This window comes from Arabidopsis lyrata (assembly GCF_000004255.2).
Source record: "Arabidopsis lyrata subsp. lyrata unplaced genomic scaffold ARALYscaffold_8, whole genome shotgun sequence".
Taxonomy (NCBI): domain Eukaryota; kingdom Viridiplantae; phylum Streptophyta; class Magnoliopsida; order Brassicales; family Brassicaceae; genus Arabidopsis; species Arabidopsis lyrata.
The window spans coordinates 13200994-13223110 of NW_003302548.1; the positions used below are offsets into that span (position 1 = coordinate 13200994).

Genomic DNA, 22117 nt, shown 5'->3' on the forward strand with positions numbered 1-22117 from the left:
ATAAAACTTTATAAAAATTTCAGATTTAAAAAGGGGCATTTTTGAAAATGGACATCTAAAAGGGGCATTTTTGAAAAGGGACACACCAAAAGGGGCATTTTTAACAATTTCCCATAATACTAATAATAATAAGTTAATCTATATATATATAATGGAAGAGTTTTCTCTCCTCTTAGAATGTCCACATCATCACCAAAATAATAGTATGGCTCCACTAATAATTATTTCCCAATATTTAATTTTATGGGTAATTACATCTAATTATCTAAGAAAAGTTTTTCTATATATATAATGAGAGAGTTTTCTCTCCTCTTAGAATGTCCACATCATCACCAAAATAATAGTATGGCCCCACTAATAATTATTTCCCAATATTTAATTTTATGGGTAATTACATCTAATTATCTAAGAGCTAATTTTCAATTAATCAATACACAATTTTAAATAAAGTTTAGTTGAATAAGAATAAAAAATGTAACATATATATGTATAAAACACTTAAAATTAAATTTGTGTAATATATAACTTAAAATGACCATAATCCCTATATATATAATTAAAAATAAAAAGGATTAAAAATGAATTTACAGAAATACCAATGTTATTTAAGATGGACAAAAATAATTCTAAATGAAATTTATTATACAACTACAAACACATAATAACTTAATAATAAGAAAATATTCATATTTCCTGGAGACATTAACTTAGAGAGATAATAATGAAGTGGAAGAAATTTTTTTTTTGAATGTGAAGTGGAAGAAATTTATTTAAAATAAAATTATTTTTAAGGTAGAAAAGAAGAAATGTTGAAATGTTATTGTAAATGTATGAATGTATAAGTGTTTTTAAGATATAAGAAATAATTCATGTTTAAAATTGGAAATTACATTTCAAGAGAGTAAAAATATAAATTTACATTGACGAAAAAAATAGAAAGATTAAGTGTATCTTAATATTAAATTATAGTAAAATATAACAAAAAAAAATAGAATTATGTCTATATTATTGTTTTCTTTCTAAATAAAAAAGGTGAAAATGCTTAAATATAGGTAAAAATCTAAATAAGTGCCGAGAAATTTTCACAAATATATATTTTCCTCTCAAGTGAGCAAGAAAATCATGTAATTAATAAGATTAAATAGACTAAGCAGATGAAATTGAGGAAATAGTTTTGAGTCAAAAATCAATTCAAAGTTTCATTATATGTTACAACTTACAACATAGAAGATAAAAGAAGAGTAAATGTTCAGAGGCGAACAAGTGCATCATAGAAGATGACGAAAAAATGAGAGAGAAAAAATGTTTAAAGAAAAATTGACTAATGCTTGAAGCATCGGATATATGTATACACATGACTAAAGTAAACTCATTTTGATCTCATTCACTATATGAAATGTTGAGTCATGTAAGCGTAGTAAGATAGGTAAGATATGGACATTTATGATTTGGTCAAAACTTTCTTTAAAATACGTTGGTCTTGCTTCAAATTGTGGTCTCCTAACCTATTGAAACAGTACGAATATTACGTTTATACATTTTCATAAATTGATGTTCAAACTCAACAAATTTACTTCTAGTATATAATAATAGTACTTAAAAGTTATGTTTATGGAATGAACTCTTTTTTTGATAAAAATTCATGGATGGCTACTAAGAACGATTCATCATATATAACTTTTGTTATTACTTGGTACCTACCAAATATTTTCTATTATTTTCTATGTTGTATATTGTTTTGTAAAACAAGTATCATTATTTTTAATATTTTTTTTGGCGGTCAGTTTTAATTTGATATCCCGTGCGTTGGGCGAATAAATCTAGTAACAACAATAAGGGAAATGAATAAGATATCAAAACAAGTAGAAGAGGAAGAAAAAAAAAAGTCGAAGAAAAAAAAGAGTCAAAAGTGGTTCATGGGTTGAAACTTGAAACTAAGTTTTTTTTTTTTTTTAAATCTTGAAACTAAGTTATGGTTAGGCTTTTGTTGTAGTTATAAGCCCAAAACTTTTGTTACGTCTAAGGGAGTAGTTAAGAACTTAAGAATGTGTAATTATAACCTAAGTTAAGTGTGTTTAGAGTAATGTAGCTAGGGAGTGGGTAGAAGTCAGAGAGTAGTTGCTCTCTTTTTCAACATAAGAGAAGTATGGGAACGTAAGAAAATCTATCAAGAAATGCATTATCTTTTATAAAATATTCAAATCGTTAAAAGTAAAACGATGAAACAAAACTACAAAATCAACCAAATCTCAATAGAACTCTACGAAACGAGAGAGAGAGAGGTCACTTCGAGTTCAGCGATGTCAAAAAGAGTGCAAACTTGTATTAACTATTTCATCATACTTGCAGTTTCGTAAAGTAGGTTCGTCCAAAATGATGTGCCGGTAATTACGCATAAAAGACAAGAGCAACAGCATAAACTTCTTGTGATTATGAGCGACTGAGCGTATATACTTTATAGCATTCACATACATCATTTGATTAGTTCAAGTGATTCACCACCTTGATAATTTCATCTATCAACACTTTCGCCACCTTGGTAAGCAGAAGCCAGAGTGTACTCAAGAACCTTAGACCTTTTTAAGAATTACTTGGTATTTTAAATTTACACGATCGCAGCTTCAAAACTTGTAGAGTCTCCACCGCCGAGAAATTGATCGGGATCTCCATAATTTTCTTACATTTGGAGAAATCTAGATAATTCTGTTTGATGTTTTAACCAATACATGTATTGATCCACGAGATGATTTTAACTTATACCCAAAGATTATTGATGAACAAACAAATCGGTGGAGTCAGATTCGTTTGGTTTATCAATCATCTTTGGGTTAAAAATCATCTCGTGGATACATGCATTGTTAAAAACATCCAAGAGCTAGTGTTAGATTTCTCCAAAATCCAAGAATGTTATGGAGATCTTGATCGATTTCTCGGCTATGGAAACACTTAAAGTCTTGAATCTACGATGGTGTAAGTTTAAAATACTATATAATTCTCCCAAAGGCCTAAGGTTGTTCAGGACACTCGCTTATGCGGACTGAAGTGGTGGAAGAGACGATAGATGCTATTTTCAGGAACTACATCCATCTTGAGTCGCTTGAACTAATCGAATGTCGTATGTACGGGATATTGTGCATATGCTCTCATAATAATAAGAAGTTCAAGTTGCTGGTTGTGGCTTCTATGTGGAATCTCAAGAGATTAGAAGAAATGACAGAATCCTCCAATAAAAGGATGAAACTCACTAAAACATCCCGAAAATATGATGGAACAAATTGTTTTTTCCAAAAATTAAATTTCCAATAAAACGTATATTATCATATTTGTAAAAAAGAAAAATATTTTTTAATTAATGTTTGTTACATAAAAAAAATTTCTAAAACATTAGCCATATGAGAATCGGTTTTTCTTGGTATTTATATTTTTTATTGGTTTACTTATTTTTTAAATTAAAACTTAATTATATAATTAAACTATATGAAAATATTAATCTTTAAATGTTGAGATACCCAAAAAAGATTCTAAATATTTGAAGATGTTATTAGTAATTAATAATTGTGCATATAGAAAAAAGGTAAAATATCCAATGAGACATGATGTTCTACAATGTGTCAAACTCTATATGACAAGATATGAATAACTTTTATATCAGCAAACATGCAAAAGATTACAATTGAAAGACTACTAATCTTTACCAATAAAATCAAAAACTTTCGATTGTAATTTCGAAGTAAAACATATCTAGCTGAAAATATTAATGAAAAAGACAATATTTTATTATTTAAGTATTTTTTTGTTTGATATAAGAAAAAGAATCAAAGTTTTAAACATTATCAAAAACATTTTCAACCAACACAAAAGATCAGATATCAATTGATTTTTTAATTTCTTAATCATAAATACTTACTAGTGAAGAGTCTATTTTGTCCACAATCAATATCGCATCCAAAGCAAATATCAAAGTTGTCAGAGTCCTCAGATAAGTAGGTGGAACTCCTTGGTGGTGTGTGTCTCATCGTTTCTTCCCATCTGATCTTTTCTACAAAAAAGTGTGTTGTCCAAAATCTTCAAGCACATAGAGATACTATCTCTCGACCTTGATATCATCGAAACATTTTCGGTAAACTAGATGTTGTTAACACAATCCAAACCGTTACCAACCAACACGATCTCTCGAACTTGATTTCAGCAAAATATTCTCTCTCTGTCCAAAGAAAGGAAAAAAAAAACTTTTTTCAAATTTTTGGTGTCATTCATACCTTCGAAATCACTGCTTGTCTCTTCTAGGCCCTTCCAATCCTCATGAAAAAAAATAAAAACATGGGAAAAAAGATCAACTTCTTCTTGAATCGTCTCTAAGGAATTATGAATAAGATCTTCTTTAAAAATTGGTTCAATCGTTATCTGTGCTTTCTAAGAGAAAACTTTGGCCCCAAGCCCTCTTCAGATTTGGCCATCACGAGAGCTTCCCAATTCTAGATCTGCAAAATGACACTGCAAAATTTACGATACTGGACAATCCAATCACTACCAATCATAAATTGATGTGGTTACCTCTTAGAGAGATAGCGTAATAGGCAGTGGTGATTGTTTCACTAAGAGGGGGAAATCGGAGAAGAAAAAAGAAAAGTTGGCGGCTAAAGAAGAAGAAATAAAAAAAGAGTCGAGGGTTTTGAAAAGAAATTTTTTGTGTAGGTATTTTAGGTTTCTGAAAGCTATGATACGAATCTAAATTGTATGATTTTGACACAAACAAATATATGTATATATATGGAGGATATTGAAGACACTAGGTCAAAGCTAATTACGGTTAAACCCCGAACTTTAAAAGGCCGAAACAAAAAAACAAATGGGCCGCTTTTACACATTTTCATAAAAACTATTTTCTATCTTAGCCATTTTCTAATACACCAACTTCTTCACCATTCACATTGATCTCTTTTTCTAACGATTTATCAGTTATAGAAGTTCATGATTTATATTTACGTACTTCAACAATGAATTAACCTACGATTTTGGGAGTGCTACTTTTCTCCATTTTCTTATTTAAGATGTGTATTCGACCTTTTAATTTGATAACATCTTACTTCAATTAAAAGATTTATTACATAGATAAGTTATTATACAAAAAAAAACATATAAACAAATTACAAAGAAACTCAAACCTAAGAATAACTAACCCCCTAAACAAAGTGCTTTTTGGATTGCTCATGGCTATGCGTTGTATGACTATCCATAGACATGTTGTGGTGAGTATATAAGCCAAGCCCATCCAATCCATTTCATTGCCAATTAATTAAATGGTTTACGGACCGGACATGAATTAGTGGCATTGGATGGATCTTGTTGGTGGAATAGGAAATAATCTCATTGATGTTTATGATAGAGAAAATTAAGAAGAATGCCACATATTATTCAAAAACTTATCAGATATGTCATACTGTGTTTGCCGTTTTTTCAATTGCCATAACATCAAAGTCAAAAGACCGAACTACCCTCTCTTTCCTTTATCTATATCCTTCCTCTTTCTCTCTCCTTTTTCGATTCCCAAACTCCAGCCTTCATCATTTTTTTTTCTCTTTATTTATACCGATTTTCCTTCTTTCTCTCTACTCTCCCAATAAACCTAGGAGGCTTTTACCATTAATCCATTTATTTTTTTCTTCACATATCTTTTTCTTCATATTTTTATGGACATATTACTTATGCAACTTTTTAATGTTTTTATTGTCTGCCAAATAAGATAAAAGATCCAACCTCGTATATGTTTATGATTCTCCATTGTGAGTTTTGCGAACAAGGAGAACAAGGACACGAGTGTTTCATTTTTCTAAAGTATCCCCATTTTGAGGTGAGCATCTTCCCATTTAGACTAATATAATCTTCATATATATATGATAATGACATTTTTGTGGTTTGAACTTATAAAAGTAATAAATGCAAGACGAAAAGAATATCTATAAAATTAAAGCCAAAATTTAGTAATAACAATTAGGAGTACAAGCCCTGCTTGATGGGGTTGGCCAAAGAATGCTCTGAACATATTATTACAAGTTTAAGTCAGTGTATTGGGCCGCGCGGGATCTTTCTTGCCCAACTTGTGACCACCTTTTTCAAGGACCTGAGATCACTCCCCTTTTGGCCTAAGTTTGAAAGCTTAAAACTACCCAAAAATTTAAGCATTTTTTGTGTGGCATTGTCTATCAGGGTATTTGGCATAATATCATATCCTATTCTACCGTCACATTGGTAAGGAGAAGATCTTCCCTAGATGTGGAGATGAGGAGGAAATAATATATCACATCCTCTTTGAATGACCACTGATGCTTCAAACTTGGGCTTTTTCACCAATACAATCATCATCTTTATCCTTTCCTAGTTTGAAAAACTGCAGAGATATCTTCAAATTGCCGCAATGGTGTTTGCAAAGTCTTTGAAAATATCAGAGAATCGTAGATCATCATCATCAAAACATCTCTGAAACACTAAGTCTCCATCTTCAATGCCCTCAAAATCAGAAAACATATTTGGATCCATAGAGACATGATCATCAACAGCTTCAGGATTGGTCAAAACACTTGCATTAGTCTCCTAAAATGTCGTGCCTAGAGTTTTGGTGGCCTAAAAAAAAAATGGTTTATACATTTTCATAATAAAATGTGTTGTAACTTATAACTAAAACTAAAAATATTTTTTGTAAGAAACTAGAGATATTTAACACTATGTTCTTAATATATGATAATAACATTTTGTACAATTAACTATAAATATATAATTTTGTACAATTTTTGTATTCTATTTTCTTAGTTAACACTTTTTATCTATGAAAAATACTAAAATTCAAAAACATTATATTGTAAATTATTAGAGATAAATAATAATAGTTTGGATATATTAAATAAAATTTCAAACTTAAAAAAATAACACTAAAAGTAAAAATATTTGACTAATATACTATATAATTATTTAAAATTTAGGGCCAAAATTTGTTTAATTTAGAGGGGACCTAAGGCAAATTGTTGGAATTGAATCTTTTAATTAAACCTGCAAAAGAGAAAAGCTTCATGAGAAGGAAAAGATGAAGAGAAAAGAGAAGCCAAGCGAAGAAGACGAAGGAAGAAGAAGAAGAAGATGTCGTGACTCACGACTCGTGAGACAAGGGTCAACGACAGATGCAAAGTCAACATGAGAAAGGAGTTGGGCTTTGTGTTTTGTAATAAGGTTGTAATGGGCTGCAAATGAAGTAGGCCCAAGTATGTTTAGTTTGTCTAAGTCCTAGTTAGAGTCTAAAAGAAGAGAGTGAATCAAGGAACTAGTGTTCCAATTTCAATGTGTAGGGTGGCTACCTTGCTTGTGTAAGAGAGTCTAGAACTAGGAGTAAGGTCCAAGTGCAAGTGTGTATGTGTATGTAGAAAGTAGAAGTAGAAGTAAAGTAGTATATGTATGAGTGTGTGGTGTTGTGTAATGTTATCCATTGATCCAATATTATCATGTAGACATTAAAAGTTCATAAACGTGTTCTTGTTTCTCAAAACAAAACAGAGAGAAACTGAGAGTTAAGGTGGTGAAGTGTGAGAATGTCAACACAAATGCCTTTTTTTTTTACTCATAGTCACGCCTGAAGTTCCTGATGAGTGTTGTCCGAAAACCAATCATCTAGCGAGCTTTCAAAATTAGTCTCGAAATCAATGAGTTGATCAATATCCATGTCTTGATCATAATCCAAGCTTACTTCAGGCAAGGCATTCTTGTTGTTGTTGTTGTCCGTAACACAAAAGCTTTCACAAATCGAGAGAATCTGATCTTGTTCTTCAGTGATCTCGTTGAAATTTTCAGGTAAATCATCATCGAGTACAACGAGATCATCAGGGAAGCAACAAATTGTAGAATTATTGGACTGAAGATTTTGGGTTTGGTCTGGCTCTTGAGTAATCTCGTTGAAATTTTCAGGTGAATCATCAGGAATGCAACAAATTGCGGAAGTGGACTGAAGATTTAGGGTTTGATCGCTCTTCTCATTCTTCTTCAAGTCATTGTGATTGTTAACAAAAGCTTCCTCTGCACGCAATTCCTTTAGATTACTCAACAACGCCCACATGGAATCGATCGCATCACTAAGCTCTTGAGGATTCTCCGATCTGGCAAGGCTCTCGTTATTCCACCAAAACCCTAACCCTAGATTCTTGCGAGTTAAGCAGATACCAACGTCTTCCCTCATCGCTTTGTTATCCTCCGGAACAGGAGCCGAAACAGGACGTTGTTCCGAGAGAAAAGCAGAGACAACACCATCAACGGAGGAGTGACCGAAAGAGTAGAAGGAGACGTTGGATTCAGAAGAAGGAGGAGTCGCTAAGATGGCTATTTGTGCACCGGAAAGAAGACAAAGCTGAGAGGCTTTGCTATAGAGACCTTCACGGCGTTTAGTGCAAATTGGCATGAGAGAAGTCTTCTTCGTAATTTTCTTTATCTCAATCTGATTTTGATTTTCCTCCTCGTGCCTCCAAGGTGATGATGATCTGGTCTTTCAGTTCCAGTTCCTGTTGGAGGATTCAACTACAGTTTTGTTTTGTGAAGTTTTTGAGACTATCAGAGTTGGATTCTTTTGCCAACTTCAAATGTATTCAACCTAAAAGCTAGCAGAAGTGATGGATTACACATCGGAATTCTTTACATGTATGAAACTTTTGATTACTATTCATCTTTCCAAGTTGATTGTATAATCTATCTAGGACATTTGGGTATATGTTTGTTTATTCACTCTCATATAGAGGGACACATATGAAGTTTGATCTCGAACTTTGGCTTATTTGTGACTAGGTTTTAGATATGTCTTGATCATTAGACGTAGTAAGTTGCAATATCTGTCTAGTATTCAACTCACCTGCATACAAGCAACTATGACTCACTTAAGGAATTGGCAGCAATACGCTATGTACCTGAACCTAAATGTTAATCAATAGATTAGGAGCTTCTTGCTAGTACTCAGAGGAATTTGTCCTAATCCTGCAGTTGTGTTGCATTGAAAGAAATGGCTACTGTTTAGGTTCAAGAAGAGCAAATAGGAGTTATCAATCCGGCACTTCAGTCGATTCAATATCTCGGGTATATATGAAGCCACAGATACTCTTTGTGGCATCATAAGCGAGTTTCAGATTTTGCTAATTTCAACTTTGTTTTCTTTGGTTCTGCCTGCCTCAGAAATGAGAATTTTGCTGGTGTTGATTCTCTTCGGCTGTCCACAAAGAACAAGAATGGGATCAATCATCTGGATGTTCCGGTTTTCGTTGAACCCGTCAATGATCCACCGTTTATTAATGTTCCTCAATATATAATGCTGGAGAGTAATGGGAGTGAGTCACTTATCTTTCACCCGGAAAGACACAAGTTCAACTTCTCAGTTGGAGATCCAGATCTTGTTCATTTTCCCGGTAATGTTTACGACACAATTCACTCTTGATCACTTTCAAGCTAGTAACAATCCCTTTTTTGACTGATGAAAGCAAAATGTCAGGTGGTGAATCTCATTTCTTAGTAACGTTTTCCGTTGAAGAGTAAAACTCACGATTCTGATAAACACAATAGATTCTGATAAACACAATTGAATCGTCGTTCATAAAACGAGAATCCAAATCTCATGTGATAGAGCTTAGAAGTAGAAACAGCTCTAGCAACAATGAGATATCAAAAACCCTAAAGAGTTTACAGAGAGAATTGAAGAAGAAGAAGATACAAACTTAGATATTTTTCTGGTTATCCTCCACAATCGATCTTCGAATTCTATTTAGCTTCAGTTCTTCTCCTCATTTCCAGCCAATCATTAGTTGCCAACTCACAACTTACACCTCCACCAATTAGATTTCATTAACCTTCCACGTCATCCCAGCCTACCATTTTCCTATAACAAATCTCCCCTCCTTAGAGAACCTTGACCTCAAGGTTCATGGTTTTCCAATTTACAGAGTAATGATGAGACGGATTTCTCTCAATATCATAAGAACTTGTTGTATTTAAGCCTCCGTTGATACTTCTTAGCACCTCAAAGTTTCCATTTCTTCGCCATCTCAGTTTTGTACTTAAAACACCAATCTTTTAAAAACTTACTCCACCAAGAATTGGTAAGCCAAGTGGTTCTATCAAACCAGTGTAGTACATAAACCACATTCAGCCCACAGACATATGTTGACTGCTCACACCAATCCGCCACTTCGAAGAAAAACCCTGTGATTTCTTCTCTTGAAGAACAAATGACCTTGTGTAATTTCAGTTCTGAATTTGCATCAGTCCACGCCAACATTTCCATCGATTTTTTGGCACAAATCGTTTCATGTTGCAGCAATAAACTTTTCACCAATTGCTCCCCTTCAAAACCTGTTTGGCTAGAGTGATGTTTAGCTTCCAAAGAGCACAGTTCCTCCGTAGGAACTTCATGAACACATATCATGGAAGGTTGAACTTGATCTTCTCTCCGCTTATGAAGCTTTAATGCCTTCACATCTCTGACGGAGCCTTGCCTAATACCCTGAAGAAGAACCTTTTTATGTCCTAAACGGAACTGCATCTCTAACTTCTTAAAATCACAAGTTATTGGCCCCAATGTCCCCATCCATTGAGCGCCTAATACCATATCACACCCCTTCAAGGGAATTATCATAAGATCAGCCTGAAATTGTGTGCCTCTAAATTCCCATTGGAACTTATCTATTTTAGCATCAACCTCCAACATTCTCCCATCATCGACTAAAACTCTAGCCATACTTGCAGGTTTTAAAACACATTTCAATTTCTCAGCTACTTTAGGATCCATGAAGTTGTGTGTAGAACTCGAGTCAAGAAGTATATACAAGACTTGCTTCTCATAAGAACCCTTCACCCTCATCATTCGATAATCAGAGATTCCTGAAACTGCTTTAACAGAAATATGAGCTATTACTCCAGTTTCCTCCAATTCAACCTTCTTTGCATGTACTTCTTCCAATTCCCCACCATCCTCTTCAGCTCCAAATCGTGGATTTTTGTACTTCTCATCACCAACATAACAAAGTTTTTGATCCCTTCGCTTACTCATATCTTCAGTGGATAAGACTTTGTGAGGCTGCGTTGTAGTATCCTTAGGTCTCTCCATACTAGTAAGAAGTACTGTTTTATGATCAGTCTCCGGTTTAGATGATAAAATCCCTTTAGACTGATTGCTACTTCCACTCCATTTAGCACCAGACCAATTGTTTACATTGTTCTTCTTGGGATGTGCTCGCTCATACAATTTTCCAATCAAGAAACATTGTTGAATCGTCTGAGGTTGAAACATCTTGACATTCACTTGAGTATCATTTTCCAGTCCTGTCAAATACAGACTTACCAAGTAATCTTCATCTAACTTCACTCTAGTGCTAATCGACTCGAAACGAGCATGATAAACTTCAATTCCTTCAATTTCCTGCAACAATTTCAGTTTTGCAATCGAATCATCCACATGCTTATTATATCTCACTTGCAACAGCAGTTTGTAACTCCACCAATCATGCCTAACATGCTTCCACCACATTGATTGTACAATTGATTGGTGCAAAGTCGCAACAATGTCATCGAAATGGATTGAAGCGATACCAACTTTAAATTCCTCCGGAGTACGATCAATTAAGAAGAATTGTTCAATCTGAAACAACCAATCCATGATTTTATCACCATGAAATCGTGGAAAATCAACTATCTCTAACCTTTTAGGATCTGCGTATCTCGAATGCGATCGAAGCCACATCTCTGATACCGTTTCACGAACCACTGCGGTCGCTTCTCTAGCCACCGTCTCCTTGATTGGAGTTTGCGATCTTGTCTCCGCCATGGATTCCGAGAATCTGTTGGCTCTGATACCTTTGATACAGTAAAACTCACGATTCTGATAAACACAATAGATTCTGATAAACACAATTGAATCGTCGTTCATAAAACGAGAATCCAAATCTCATGTGATAGAGCTTAGAAGTAGAAACAGCTCTAGCAACAATGAGATATCAAAAACCCTAAAGAGTTTACAGAGAGAATTGAAGAAGAAGAAGATACAAACTTAGATATTTTTCTGGTTATCCTCCACAATCGATCTTCGAATTCTATTTAGCTTCAGTTCTTCTCCTCATTTCCAGCCAATCATTAGTTGCCAACTCACAACTTACACCTCCACCAATTAGATTTCATTAACCTTCCACGTCATCCCAGCCTACCATTTTCCTATAACATGAAGTCACTGACGGGTTTCTGCTGACACACTTACCTTCGGAGCTTATAAACTCAACAGAGCTGAAGTTCAAAAACATGTTCCAATGGCAGCCAATTCAGACGTATGCTGCCATTTCTAAACACGTGAATGTCAAAGCTAGTGGGATCAGGTTTTGTGGAACTATAAAGCAATGCAACAGCTGCTCCATCGCGTAAATTTTACTGTCGATCTTTCACAGTTAGATGTTTTTGGTTTCTCTTATGTACATTATCATCACAAATCTTGTGTAGGGAGGTGTAGGGAGGAGAGAATGGTGCGGTTTTGACTTTGAAACTGAGTGACATGGGGAGTTACGGGTGCTTCATTGCCTCTTCACGCAGAAGCTCGAGTAAAACTCATTAGGAAGAGGCCCTTGAATTCCCTTGGAGCACACGGTACGTTTATGAACACTTGGTAGTGGTTCCATTCAGTTTGGTTTACTCTGTTTCATAAAAACCTTGCCAAATTATATAACCAAAAGAACTATGGTTTGATTTTGGTTTGGCTTATTAATTAAGCTTTTTAGTATGTTGATGGTTCTTTTTGGTTTCATTTTGTTTAGTTTTTTAGTTCGGTTATTCTTTTGAACAGGGAGATCATATTAAACGCATATTTGAACGTACATGTAATAAAGAGTTAGGTGATTGGTGGAATGGTCATTTCGAGTTTTGCTTGGAAAAATGGTTTGGTACACATCTCTAATACCTTTATGTCACTTGGTTGCAGTTATAGGATCTGTGATTGTGGTGGAGTCTCTTGTGGTCTTCTCTCTCGCTACTCTGATTCTGTTCTTCTCTTGCAAATGCGCATTTCTACTAGTACACGAGAGAAGGAAGTGAACATTATGCCCACAAGAATTAATTTGCAGAATCAAATCAAGTACATCCCTGTCGTCTCTCTTTATCACTTTTTTCATGCTTATTGATCATTAAGTCACAATCTTCATTGATGTGATTCAGATACTTGGTGGAGAAGGGTTGCACAAAACCTCTATGTGATCTCCTGGTATGTCCAGATGTAATGATCATCTCAGTGTGTCTGGATGGGTTGGAAAACATTTTGAAGGCCAGAGAGGCGGAAAAGAACACAGGAGACGTGAACTATTATTGCCAACTGATTGAAGATGCGAAAGGAGTGGAAAAGATTGAGAACCTGCTAAAACACGAAAGCAATGAGATCTATGATAAGGCTTTGAAGATTCTGGAGACATACTGGGATGTAGAAGAAGATGATGAGGAGACACAACAACCTCCAAGGTGATGATGATCTGGTCTTTCAGTTCCAGTTCCTGTTGGAGGATTCAACTACAGTTTTGTTTTGTGAAGTTTTTGAGACTATCAGAGATGGATTACACATCGGTATTCTTGACGTGTATGAAACTTTTTTACTACTATTCATCTTTCCAAGTGGATTATATAATCTCTCTAGAACATTTGGGTATATGTTTGTTTAATCCCTCTCATATAGAGGGACACATGAAGTTTGATCTCGAGCTTTGGCATATTTGTGACTAGGTTTTAGATATGTCTTGATCATTAGACGTAGTAAGTTGTAATATATGTCTAGTATTCAAACAACCAGCTGCATACAAGCTACTATGACTCACTTAAGGAATCGGCAGCAATAGGCTATGTACCTGAACGTAAATGTTAATCAAGAGGAATTTGTCCTAATCCTGCAGTTGTGTTGCATTGAAAGAAATGGCTACCGTTTAGGTTTAAGAAGAGCAAATAGGAGTTATCAATCCGGCACTTCAGTCGATTCAAATATCTCGGGTATGTATGAAACCACAGATTCTTTGGTTCTGCCTGCCTCGGAAATGAGAATTTTGCTGGTGTTGATTCTCTTCGGCTGTCTACAAAGAACAAGAATGGGATCAATCATCTGGATGTTCCGGTTTTCGTTGAACCTGTAAATGATCCACCGTTTATTAATGTTCCTCAATATATAATGCTGGAGAGTAATGGGAATGAGTCAGCTTAAACCAAACTTAATGGAACCTTGCCAAATTATATAACCAAAAGAACTATGGTTTGATTTTAGTTTGGCTTCAATTAAGCTTTTTAGTTTGTTGATGGTTCTTTTTGGTTTCATTTTGTTTAGTCTAAATTTGATTAGTTCGGTTTTTCATTTTGAACATGAAGATCATATTAGACGCATATTTGAACGTACATGTAATAAAGAGTTAGGTGATTGGTGGAATGATCATTTTGAGTTTTGCTTGGAAAAATGGTTTGGTACACATCTCTAATACCTTTATGTCACTTGGTTGCAGTTATAGGATCTGTGATTGTGGTAGAGTCTCTTGTGGTCTTCTCTCTCGCTACTCTGATTCTGTTCTTCACTTTCAAATGCGCATTTCTACTAGTACACGAGAGAAGAAGTGAACATTATGCCCACAAGAATTTGCAGAAACCAACGGTAACCAAAAACTCATCTCTCTCTTGTGTTTTCTTATAACCATTTTGTGTTCAAACATAAAAAAAGGTAATTCTCACTTCTGGTATAGACACATATGTGGAATTTTCAGCAAGCAGAATAAGACAAGCCTCAAAGGTTGATGAATCTGAAGAATCTCATGGAAGAAAGCCAGGGATTGCTTAGGCACATGCATATGCTTTTTTGGTCACGCATGCTTCTGTTGTAAATGCTCATTGATTACCTTTTTGGTTATCTACCAAAATTTATCAGATAAGATCAGCCATAGATTAAAGAATATTTCCTTTTTGATCCGAGTAGATTTATAGACAAATGACATGAGTTTAGACTTTAACAAACAAATAAGTCAAACACAAAACAGAGAACCAGAACACAAATACAAATACAAAACATGAAACCAGAACTTAAAACATTATCATTAAACAAACCAAAACTGAAGCAGAACCAGTTTGAGTTCGATCAATTTCCCTCATACATATATGGAAAACTGATCGAGGTCAAACCAGTTTCCATTGGTCTCCTCAAGTTCCTGTTGAGTGTTGTTGGAAAACCAATCATCGAGGGAGCTTTCAAAATTTGTCTCGAAATCAACGAGTTGATCAATATCAATATCCATCTCTGGACCATAATCCAAGTTTCCTTCAGGTAAGGCATTGTTGTTGTTGTCCGTCACACAAAAGCTTTCACAAATCGAGAGGATCTGATCCTGCTCTTCATCATCGAGTACAGCGAGATCATCAGGGACGCAACAAATTGTAGTAGTGGACTGAAGATTTAGGGTTTGAACTGGCTCTTGAGTAATCTCGTTGATAGTTTCAGGTAAATCATCAGGAATGCAACAAATTGCGGAAGTGGACTGAAGATTTAGGGTTTGATCGCTCTTCTCATTCTTCTTCAAGTCCTCGTGATCATTAACGAAAGCTTCATCCGCACGCAATTCCTTGAGATTACTCAACAACGTCCACATGGAATCGATAGCGTCACTAAGCTCTTGAGGATTCTCCGATCTGGCAAGGCTCTCGTTATTCCACCAAAACCCTAACCCTAGATTCTTACGAGTCAAGCAGATACCAACGTCCTCCCTCATCTCTTTGTTATCCTCCGGAACAGGAGCCGAAACAGGACGTTGTCCAGAGAGAAAAGCAGAGACAACGGCATCAACAGAGGAGTGACCGAAAGAGTAGAAGGAGACGTTGGATTCAGAAGAAGGAGGAGTGGCTAAGATAGCGATTTGTGCACCGGAGAGAAGACAAAGCTGAGAGGCTTTGCTAAAGAGACCTTCACGGCGTTTGGTGCAAGTAACCCTAAGGGAATCTCTATTCTGTATCGTCTCAATCGCAATCTTCCTCTTCGTGCCTCCTTTTTTCACCATTCTGATTTTCTCAATTTCACCACAGAGAAACTTCAGAGAGATAGAGATTGGTTTTTTTTCTACGTGTGGAGAAAGATAGGTGACAAGTGAAGGCCACTATTTCTCATATAAATAAGGAAATATGGAAACCCCATCCTCCTAAACCAATTTCGACCAGGGTTCACTTTAAACCGATACCGTTTCCATAAAACCTAATTATGAGCCAAACCAATTCGATTTTTTACCGGTTAACATAATTACAAAACCCGAATAAACCATCCCTCCTAAGTCGGCCAAATGAGTTACCGGAACTTACTATTGTATGGGCTAAGCCCATCCATTTGCTCACCGAAACCTAATTGGCTGAGCAAAGAGTGCGTATTGATTTAAAGCCTTATTGCGAGGAAGAAGAAACCGATAAATAAATTTTCATTTTTTTTTCTTTCTTAAAGCCGTTTCCATTTTTTTGTTTGGAATACTTTTTGTTTAAAATAAATTAATAAATCAAAATATTAGTAGTTATAAAATTTCCAAATTTATATGTTAAAAGCCTAAACAATTTTTAGTTAATAGAATCACGATAATTTTTAATTTTCGATGTCTTTTTGCACAATTCTTTGTTGCATGAAATCTTTATGATTATGATGAAGTAGGTTAGTTTGTATTTTTAGTTAGCTGCTTAAACTTGTTAAGTTTAGGCCCAAATGTAATTAATTGTTATAATGGGCTAGGTCCGTATGATTTTTTTTTTTTATAATTTTGTTCATGCAAAGAATCAACCAATACAATGAAAACATGAGCAACATTACTTCCGGTAAATTTCTAGGAATGGCGTCAATAATAATGCAAAATTGACACATTATAAAATTTTACTTTTAAATTTTAGAAAGATACTACAAGTGAGACATCTTCTAATATATTACTCAACTAGATTCTAACCCGCGGTGTACCGCGGGATAATTTATTTTTTTAAGTTAGTATATATAAAATTTTGCAAATTGTATCTGCTTATAAAATATTTATATTTTATAGTTTACAATTGTTATTAAGTAACGATATACCACGAGTCCACGGGAGAATTGTTAGTAAACAGAAGATTTAACCCATATTAAAGCGGCATGTTAATGATATATTAAAATTTTATAAATATTGACTCAAACCCATCCGCCATATAAACCCATTCCGAAATATAACCCGTCTTGTAATTTCTTAATCAGTCCCGTGATTTGTTTTCTAAAAGTAGTGATTTAAAATTTAATGATTATTTATTATATATAAAAGTTTACAAATTGTATCATTCTGTAAAACATTTATATTTTAATAAACTGAGGATTTAATTTGTGTTAAAGCGGCATATTAATGATATTTTAAAATTTTATAAATATTGATTCAAACTCGTCCATCATATAACTCCGTTCCGAAATAAAACCAGTCATATAATTTCTTAACCTATCCCATAATTTATTTTCTAAAATAGTAATTTAAAAAATTTAACGATTATTTATTATATATAAAAGTTTGGAAATTGTATCATTCTTTAAGATATTTATATTTTATAGTTTACAATTGTTATTAAGTAACATTATACCACGGGATAATTGTTGGTTTTATACAATCTTTTCTAAATGAGACTGATTTGATATGTCTAATATTAGTTGTATTAAAAAAATATTAAGGATTTAATCCGTATTGAAGCGGTGAATTAATGATATTTTAATTTTTTTATTATCGTATGTCCCGCCAAACCCATCCCGCAAAAAAACTCATTTATTTTATTAATGTTGATCTTATTTATGATATGATTCTGAATCATTGTCTAAATATTTTAGTCGATGTGGAACATTGAAAACACATTTTTTGTCAATTGGATAATATATGTCCGTTTTTAAAATTTCGAATTACAGTATATGCAGAAAAAAATTGATTTTTTTTACTTTATGTATTATATGATGATTCAAAACAGTTAAAAACAAATCAAACAAAGATGATAGGAGAATCATAATTCTAAATCTTAATCAAATCTTCCAAATATCTAAATTATTAAATATAGAATATCCGGTGGATGAGTTTGGTTAAATACAACCTGATGTGATTTTGGACAGACTCGACCATACGCCTAAGACTGCGATCGAGCTAGAGGAGCAGGAGGAGCAGCTCGACCATACACCCAAGACTGACTCGATCAAGCTGGAGGAGAAGGAGGAGCAGCTCGACCATACACCCAAGACTGACTCGATCGAGCTAGAGGAGGAGCTTGGACCAGAGAACAACTTGAGGAGGTCTTGAAGCTTTCAAAAGGACCAATGACAAGATCAAGAACCAAGAAGCTTGCTGGATAAATAGGAGGTCTTCTCAAACAGATGGAATCAAGCTCAAATGGATTCAATCAAGACAAACCAGAATCAAGCATTAGGACATGTATCCAAATACAAGAAGATCACTAATTGGGTAAGTGGTTTACTTGTACTCTTTTTCCCTAGCAAGGTTGTTGAGATTGATCTCTCCAATTGAATCTGCAAAGAAGAATACAAGCATCAATGATAAAGGTTTGAAGAACAAAGAAGAGAAGATGTGGATTGGTGTAAAGAAACCCATAATCTAGTGAAGAAGAGAAGAAGCGTTGGTGACGTCGATTAAAGAAAGAAGAAGAAGTCAAAGTGTTTTTGGGTTAAGAAGTGTTTTGGGCCTTTGATGGTATAGGCCCAAGAGAAGAATGTTTTGTTTGTTGTTGGGTTACTTAAGCCCACACGTTTATATGTGTTGTTATGTCCTAAGTATTAGTGTTAACTTAGTTTGGTTATGTTACGTGAGTTGTTAGCTTGAGTGGCTGTGTAAGAGAGTGGTTAGTTGTTTTGCTTGTAAGCTTAGACCTAGAGCTAGTGATCAGTGCATCTAAGGAGAATAGGTTAGCTAGAGCTTATGATTAAGAATGTGAGAGTATGGGGCAAGAAAACTCCTACTATAAGTATGTATGTGTAATCAATGTTGTAAGGTGTGAAATTATGAAATGAAAAACATATGTTAAGAAAATCAGAAAGATAAAGAGTGAAGAGAAACTTACAAATTCAGAAAGTTCAACATGGTATCAGAGCTCATCTTATCCTAGGAACCTGTTAAAACAAGAAAGAAGTAAAGAAGTGAAGAAGCCTGAACAAGAGTCATCAAAGAAGAATCAGAAAAGAAGAAAGAAATGGCAATAAACCTGCTGCAATCATCACAACTTGTTGCTGTGTTTGATGGCCAGAATTATGTATTCTGGGCTGCGAGAATGAGAACAACTCTCATGAATAAAGATCTCTGGGAAGTTGTTAAAGATGGAATCCCAGAACCGACTGCTCAACTACCAGAGACAACTCCAGGAGCAGATAAAGGCAAAGAAGCTGCAAACCTGAAAGCTCTAAAAACCAAAGATACTGCTGCGCTCCAACTCATTCAACTTGCCGTCGCTGATGTGGTCTTTGACAAGATCCTCTCTGCAACCTCGGCACATCAAGCATGGATACTTCTGGAGCACTCTTACCAAGGTAACGAAAAAGTCAAAACTGTTAGACTTCAGTCACTAAGGAGAGAGTTTGAAAATCTGAAAATGAAAGAAGGGGAAAAGGTTAAAGGATATTCTGATAGAATTCAAGTGGTTGCAAACCAAATGAGTACCTTAGGAGAAGGTAAATCTAACTTTGATTTGGTTGTTAAGATGCTTGCTTCTATGCCCAAAAGCTATGTCTCCTTGTCCTCATTGATGGAAGAAACCAAAGACCTGAAGACTGTCACTTATGCTGAACTAATTGGTTCATTGGAGGCACACGAAAAGAAGTTCTTTCCAGAAGATGAAGAAGATTCTGAAGGTGCCTTCTATGCCCGCTTCAAGAATCCAAACATGGAGAACAATGGCAGAACAAATCAAGGTCAGTCAAGTTACAGAAAGAGAAGGTGGTGTGGTCACTGTAAAAGGGATAATCACAATGAAGACATGTGTTTTGAGAAACATAGTAGGTTGAGGAACTGTTATGTCTGTGGTAAATCTGGTCACTTCTCAAGAGACTGCCAAGCCAAGAAATCCGAGGAAGCAAATGTTACCCAAGAGAAAGAAGAAGTGAAGGAGGAGAACTACCATATGTTCACTGCAATACAAGAAAACGGAGATGCAAATGATCTCAACAATTGGCTTATTGATAGCGGATGCACAAATCACATGACTCCAAATGAAGCAATCTTTACTAACCTTGACACCAGCTTCAATGTACCTATTCGTATAGGAAATGGAGATGTGCTGATGACAAAAGGCAAGGGAGATATTGAGGTAGAAACCACCAATGGGAAAAGAATCATTCGTGATGTTTTCCTAGTACCCAAAATTACCAAGAATCTCCTGAGCGTCTCTCAAATGATTGATCGTGGATACGAGATTAACTTCTTTGAAGGGAGCTGTGTCATTCGTGATCAAACTGGAAGATTTGTTGCTGACATAAAGATGATCGGGAAAAGCTTCCATATCCAATGGCCCACAAGAAATGAAGCAACTATGGCTGCAATAAAAGATGAAGCTAAGCCTGAGTTTCAGCTGTGTGAAAAGTGCAAGTGCTCAATTCCAACAGATCTACTGCCATATAAGAAGAGGTCTACAATCTCAGAGTCTCCTAAATCTGGAGTTAAAATCAACATATCCAACCAAAGAGAGTGGATCAGAATTGATAAAGGAGAATCAAATGCTCAACCTGTAGTATGTCAAGAAGAAAAGTCCAACGCTGAAAGAAGGAAGCTGGTGAACAAGGAAGTGAACAAAGGAAGTTCCGAAAATAACCAAAAGAGATTCAAGGTCAATGAACCAATTGAAGTTGCTCAAAAGAGCGAAAAGAAAAAGGAAGAGTTGAAATGCTTACTTGTGTCTGGAAAACCAAACATCATCCAGACGGGAGAATCAAGTATGAATCAAGAAAACCAACAAAGCAAGCTGAAATCTGTTGAAGGAAGAACCGATGGTGAATTGAGAAAAGCCACCATAGAGATCACCAAAAAGGTTAATGAATTCAATGCTCGGTCTCCCGAAATTCTGCAGGAAAAGAAAAAGGTAAAACTAGTTGAATCAGAAGGGACGAATGAAATTCAGAAAAAAATGGTTATAGAGGGAGAATCGAAACCTGAAGATGCAAGTACCATTGATACCTCAAGCAAGAGAGAGATGGTGAAACTGAACACTCCCATGAGCTATGCTGACGCTCTAAAACGAGCCCCTCCGATGAAACATTGGCTAAGCCGCAATGAACTAAAGGTACCAAAACTCAAATCCCTAAATTCATCTATGGGATTCAATCGAAGAAATCAAGAGGGAGTGTTGAGATTGATCTCTCCAATTGAATCTGCAAAGAAGAATACAAGCATCAATGATAAAGGTTTGAAGAACAAAGAAGAGAAGATGTGGATTGGTGTAAAGAAACCCAGAATCTAGTGAAGAAGAGAAGAAGCGTTGGTGACGTCGATTAAAGAAAGAAGAAGAAGTCAAAGTGTTTTTGGGTTAAGAAGTGTTTTGGGCCTTTGATGGTATAGGCCCAAGAGAAGAATGTTTTGTTTGTTGTTGGGTTACTTAAGCCCACACGTTTATATGTGTTGTTATGTCCTAAGTATTAGTGTTAACTTAGTTTGGTTATGTTACGTGAGTTATTAGCTTGAGTGGCTGTGTAAGAGAGTGGTTAGTTGTTTTGCTTGTAAGCTTAGACCTAGAGCTAGTGATCAGTGCATCTAAGGAGAATAGGTTAGCTAGAGCTTATGATTAAGAATGTGAGAGTATGGGGCAAGAAAACTCCTACTATAAGTATGTATGTGTAATCAATGTTGTAAGGTGTGAAATTATGAAATGAAAAACATATGTTAAGAAAATCAGAAAGATAAAGAGTGAAGAGAAACTTACAAATTCAGAAAGTTCAACAAAGGTTTTGTCCCAAATGGGTTTTCCTTGTTAGGTTTTTAATGAGGCAAGTAACCCACTTCGAAATGGCCCATTAGTGATCTGAGGCCCATTATCTCATGTTGGGCGTGGCTGAGAGTGTGAGACACTAGGGTTTTCTTGTTTTCTCTATTTA

At 35.0% G+C, this 22117-nt stretch overlaps 2 protein-coding genes and 2 long non-coding RNA genes across 7 annotated transcripts; all 4 read right to left on the reverse strand.

Moving 5' to 3' along the window:
• Nucleotides 1-3858: 3858 nt before the first annotated feature.
• LOC110227463 lies at nt 3859-6584 on the reverse strand. Its single transcript, XR_002331163.1, has 3 exons — nt 4555-6584; nt 4260-4481; nt 3859-4096 (listed from the first exon to the last, which is right to left on the reverse strand). It is a non-coding gene; the product is annotated as an uncharacterized LOC110227463 (long non-coding RNA).
• A 423-nt stretch (nt 6585-7007) lies between these two features.
• Nucleotides 7008-9532, reverse strand: LOC110227461 (agamous-like MADS-box protein AGL97). The gene has a single exon (XM_021021585.1). The coding sequence runs from the start codon at nt 8435-8437 to the stop codon at nt 7613-7615; it is 825 nt and encodes a 274-aa protein (XP_020877244.1). The 5' UTR covers nt 8438-9532; the 3' UTR covers nt 7008-7612.
• A 5128-nt stretch (nt 9533-14660) lies between these two features.
• On the reverse strand, nt 14661-16122 carry LOC110228333 (agamous-like MADS-box protein AGL97). The gene has a single exon (XM_021025349.1). The coding sequence runs from the start codon at nt 16059-16061 to the stop codon at nt 15159-15161; it is 903 nt and encodes a 300-aa protein (XP_020881008.1). The 5' UTR covers nt 16062-16122; the 3' UTR covers nt 14661-15158.
• Nucleotides 16123-18514: 2392 nt separating this feature from the next.
• Nucleotides 18515-21685, reverse strand: LOC110227702. 4 transcript variants are annotated; one of them, XR_002331388.1, is made up of 10 exons: nt 21179-21685; nt 20921-21090; nt 20756-20799; nt 20263-20566; nt 20118-20161; nt 19717-19901; nt 19429-19620; nt 19243-19300; nt 19102-19150; nt 18515-18553 (listed from the first exon to the last, which is right to left on the reverse strand). It is a non-coding gene; the product is annotated as an uncharacterized LOC110227702 (long non-coding RNA). The 4 variants fall into 4 exon arrangements; XR_002331387.1 differs by having other exon boundaries at nt 19243-19620; nt 21204-21685; XR_002331386.1 differs by having other exon boundaries at nt 19243-19620; nt 20152-20161.
• Nucleotides 21686-22117: the final 432 nt, after the last annotated feature.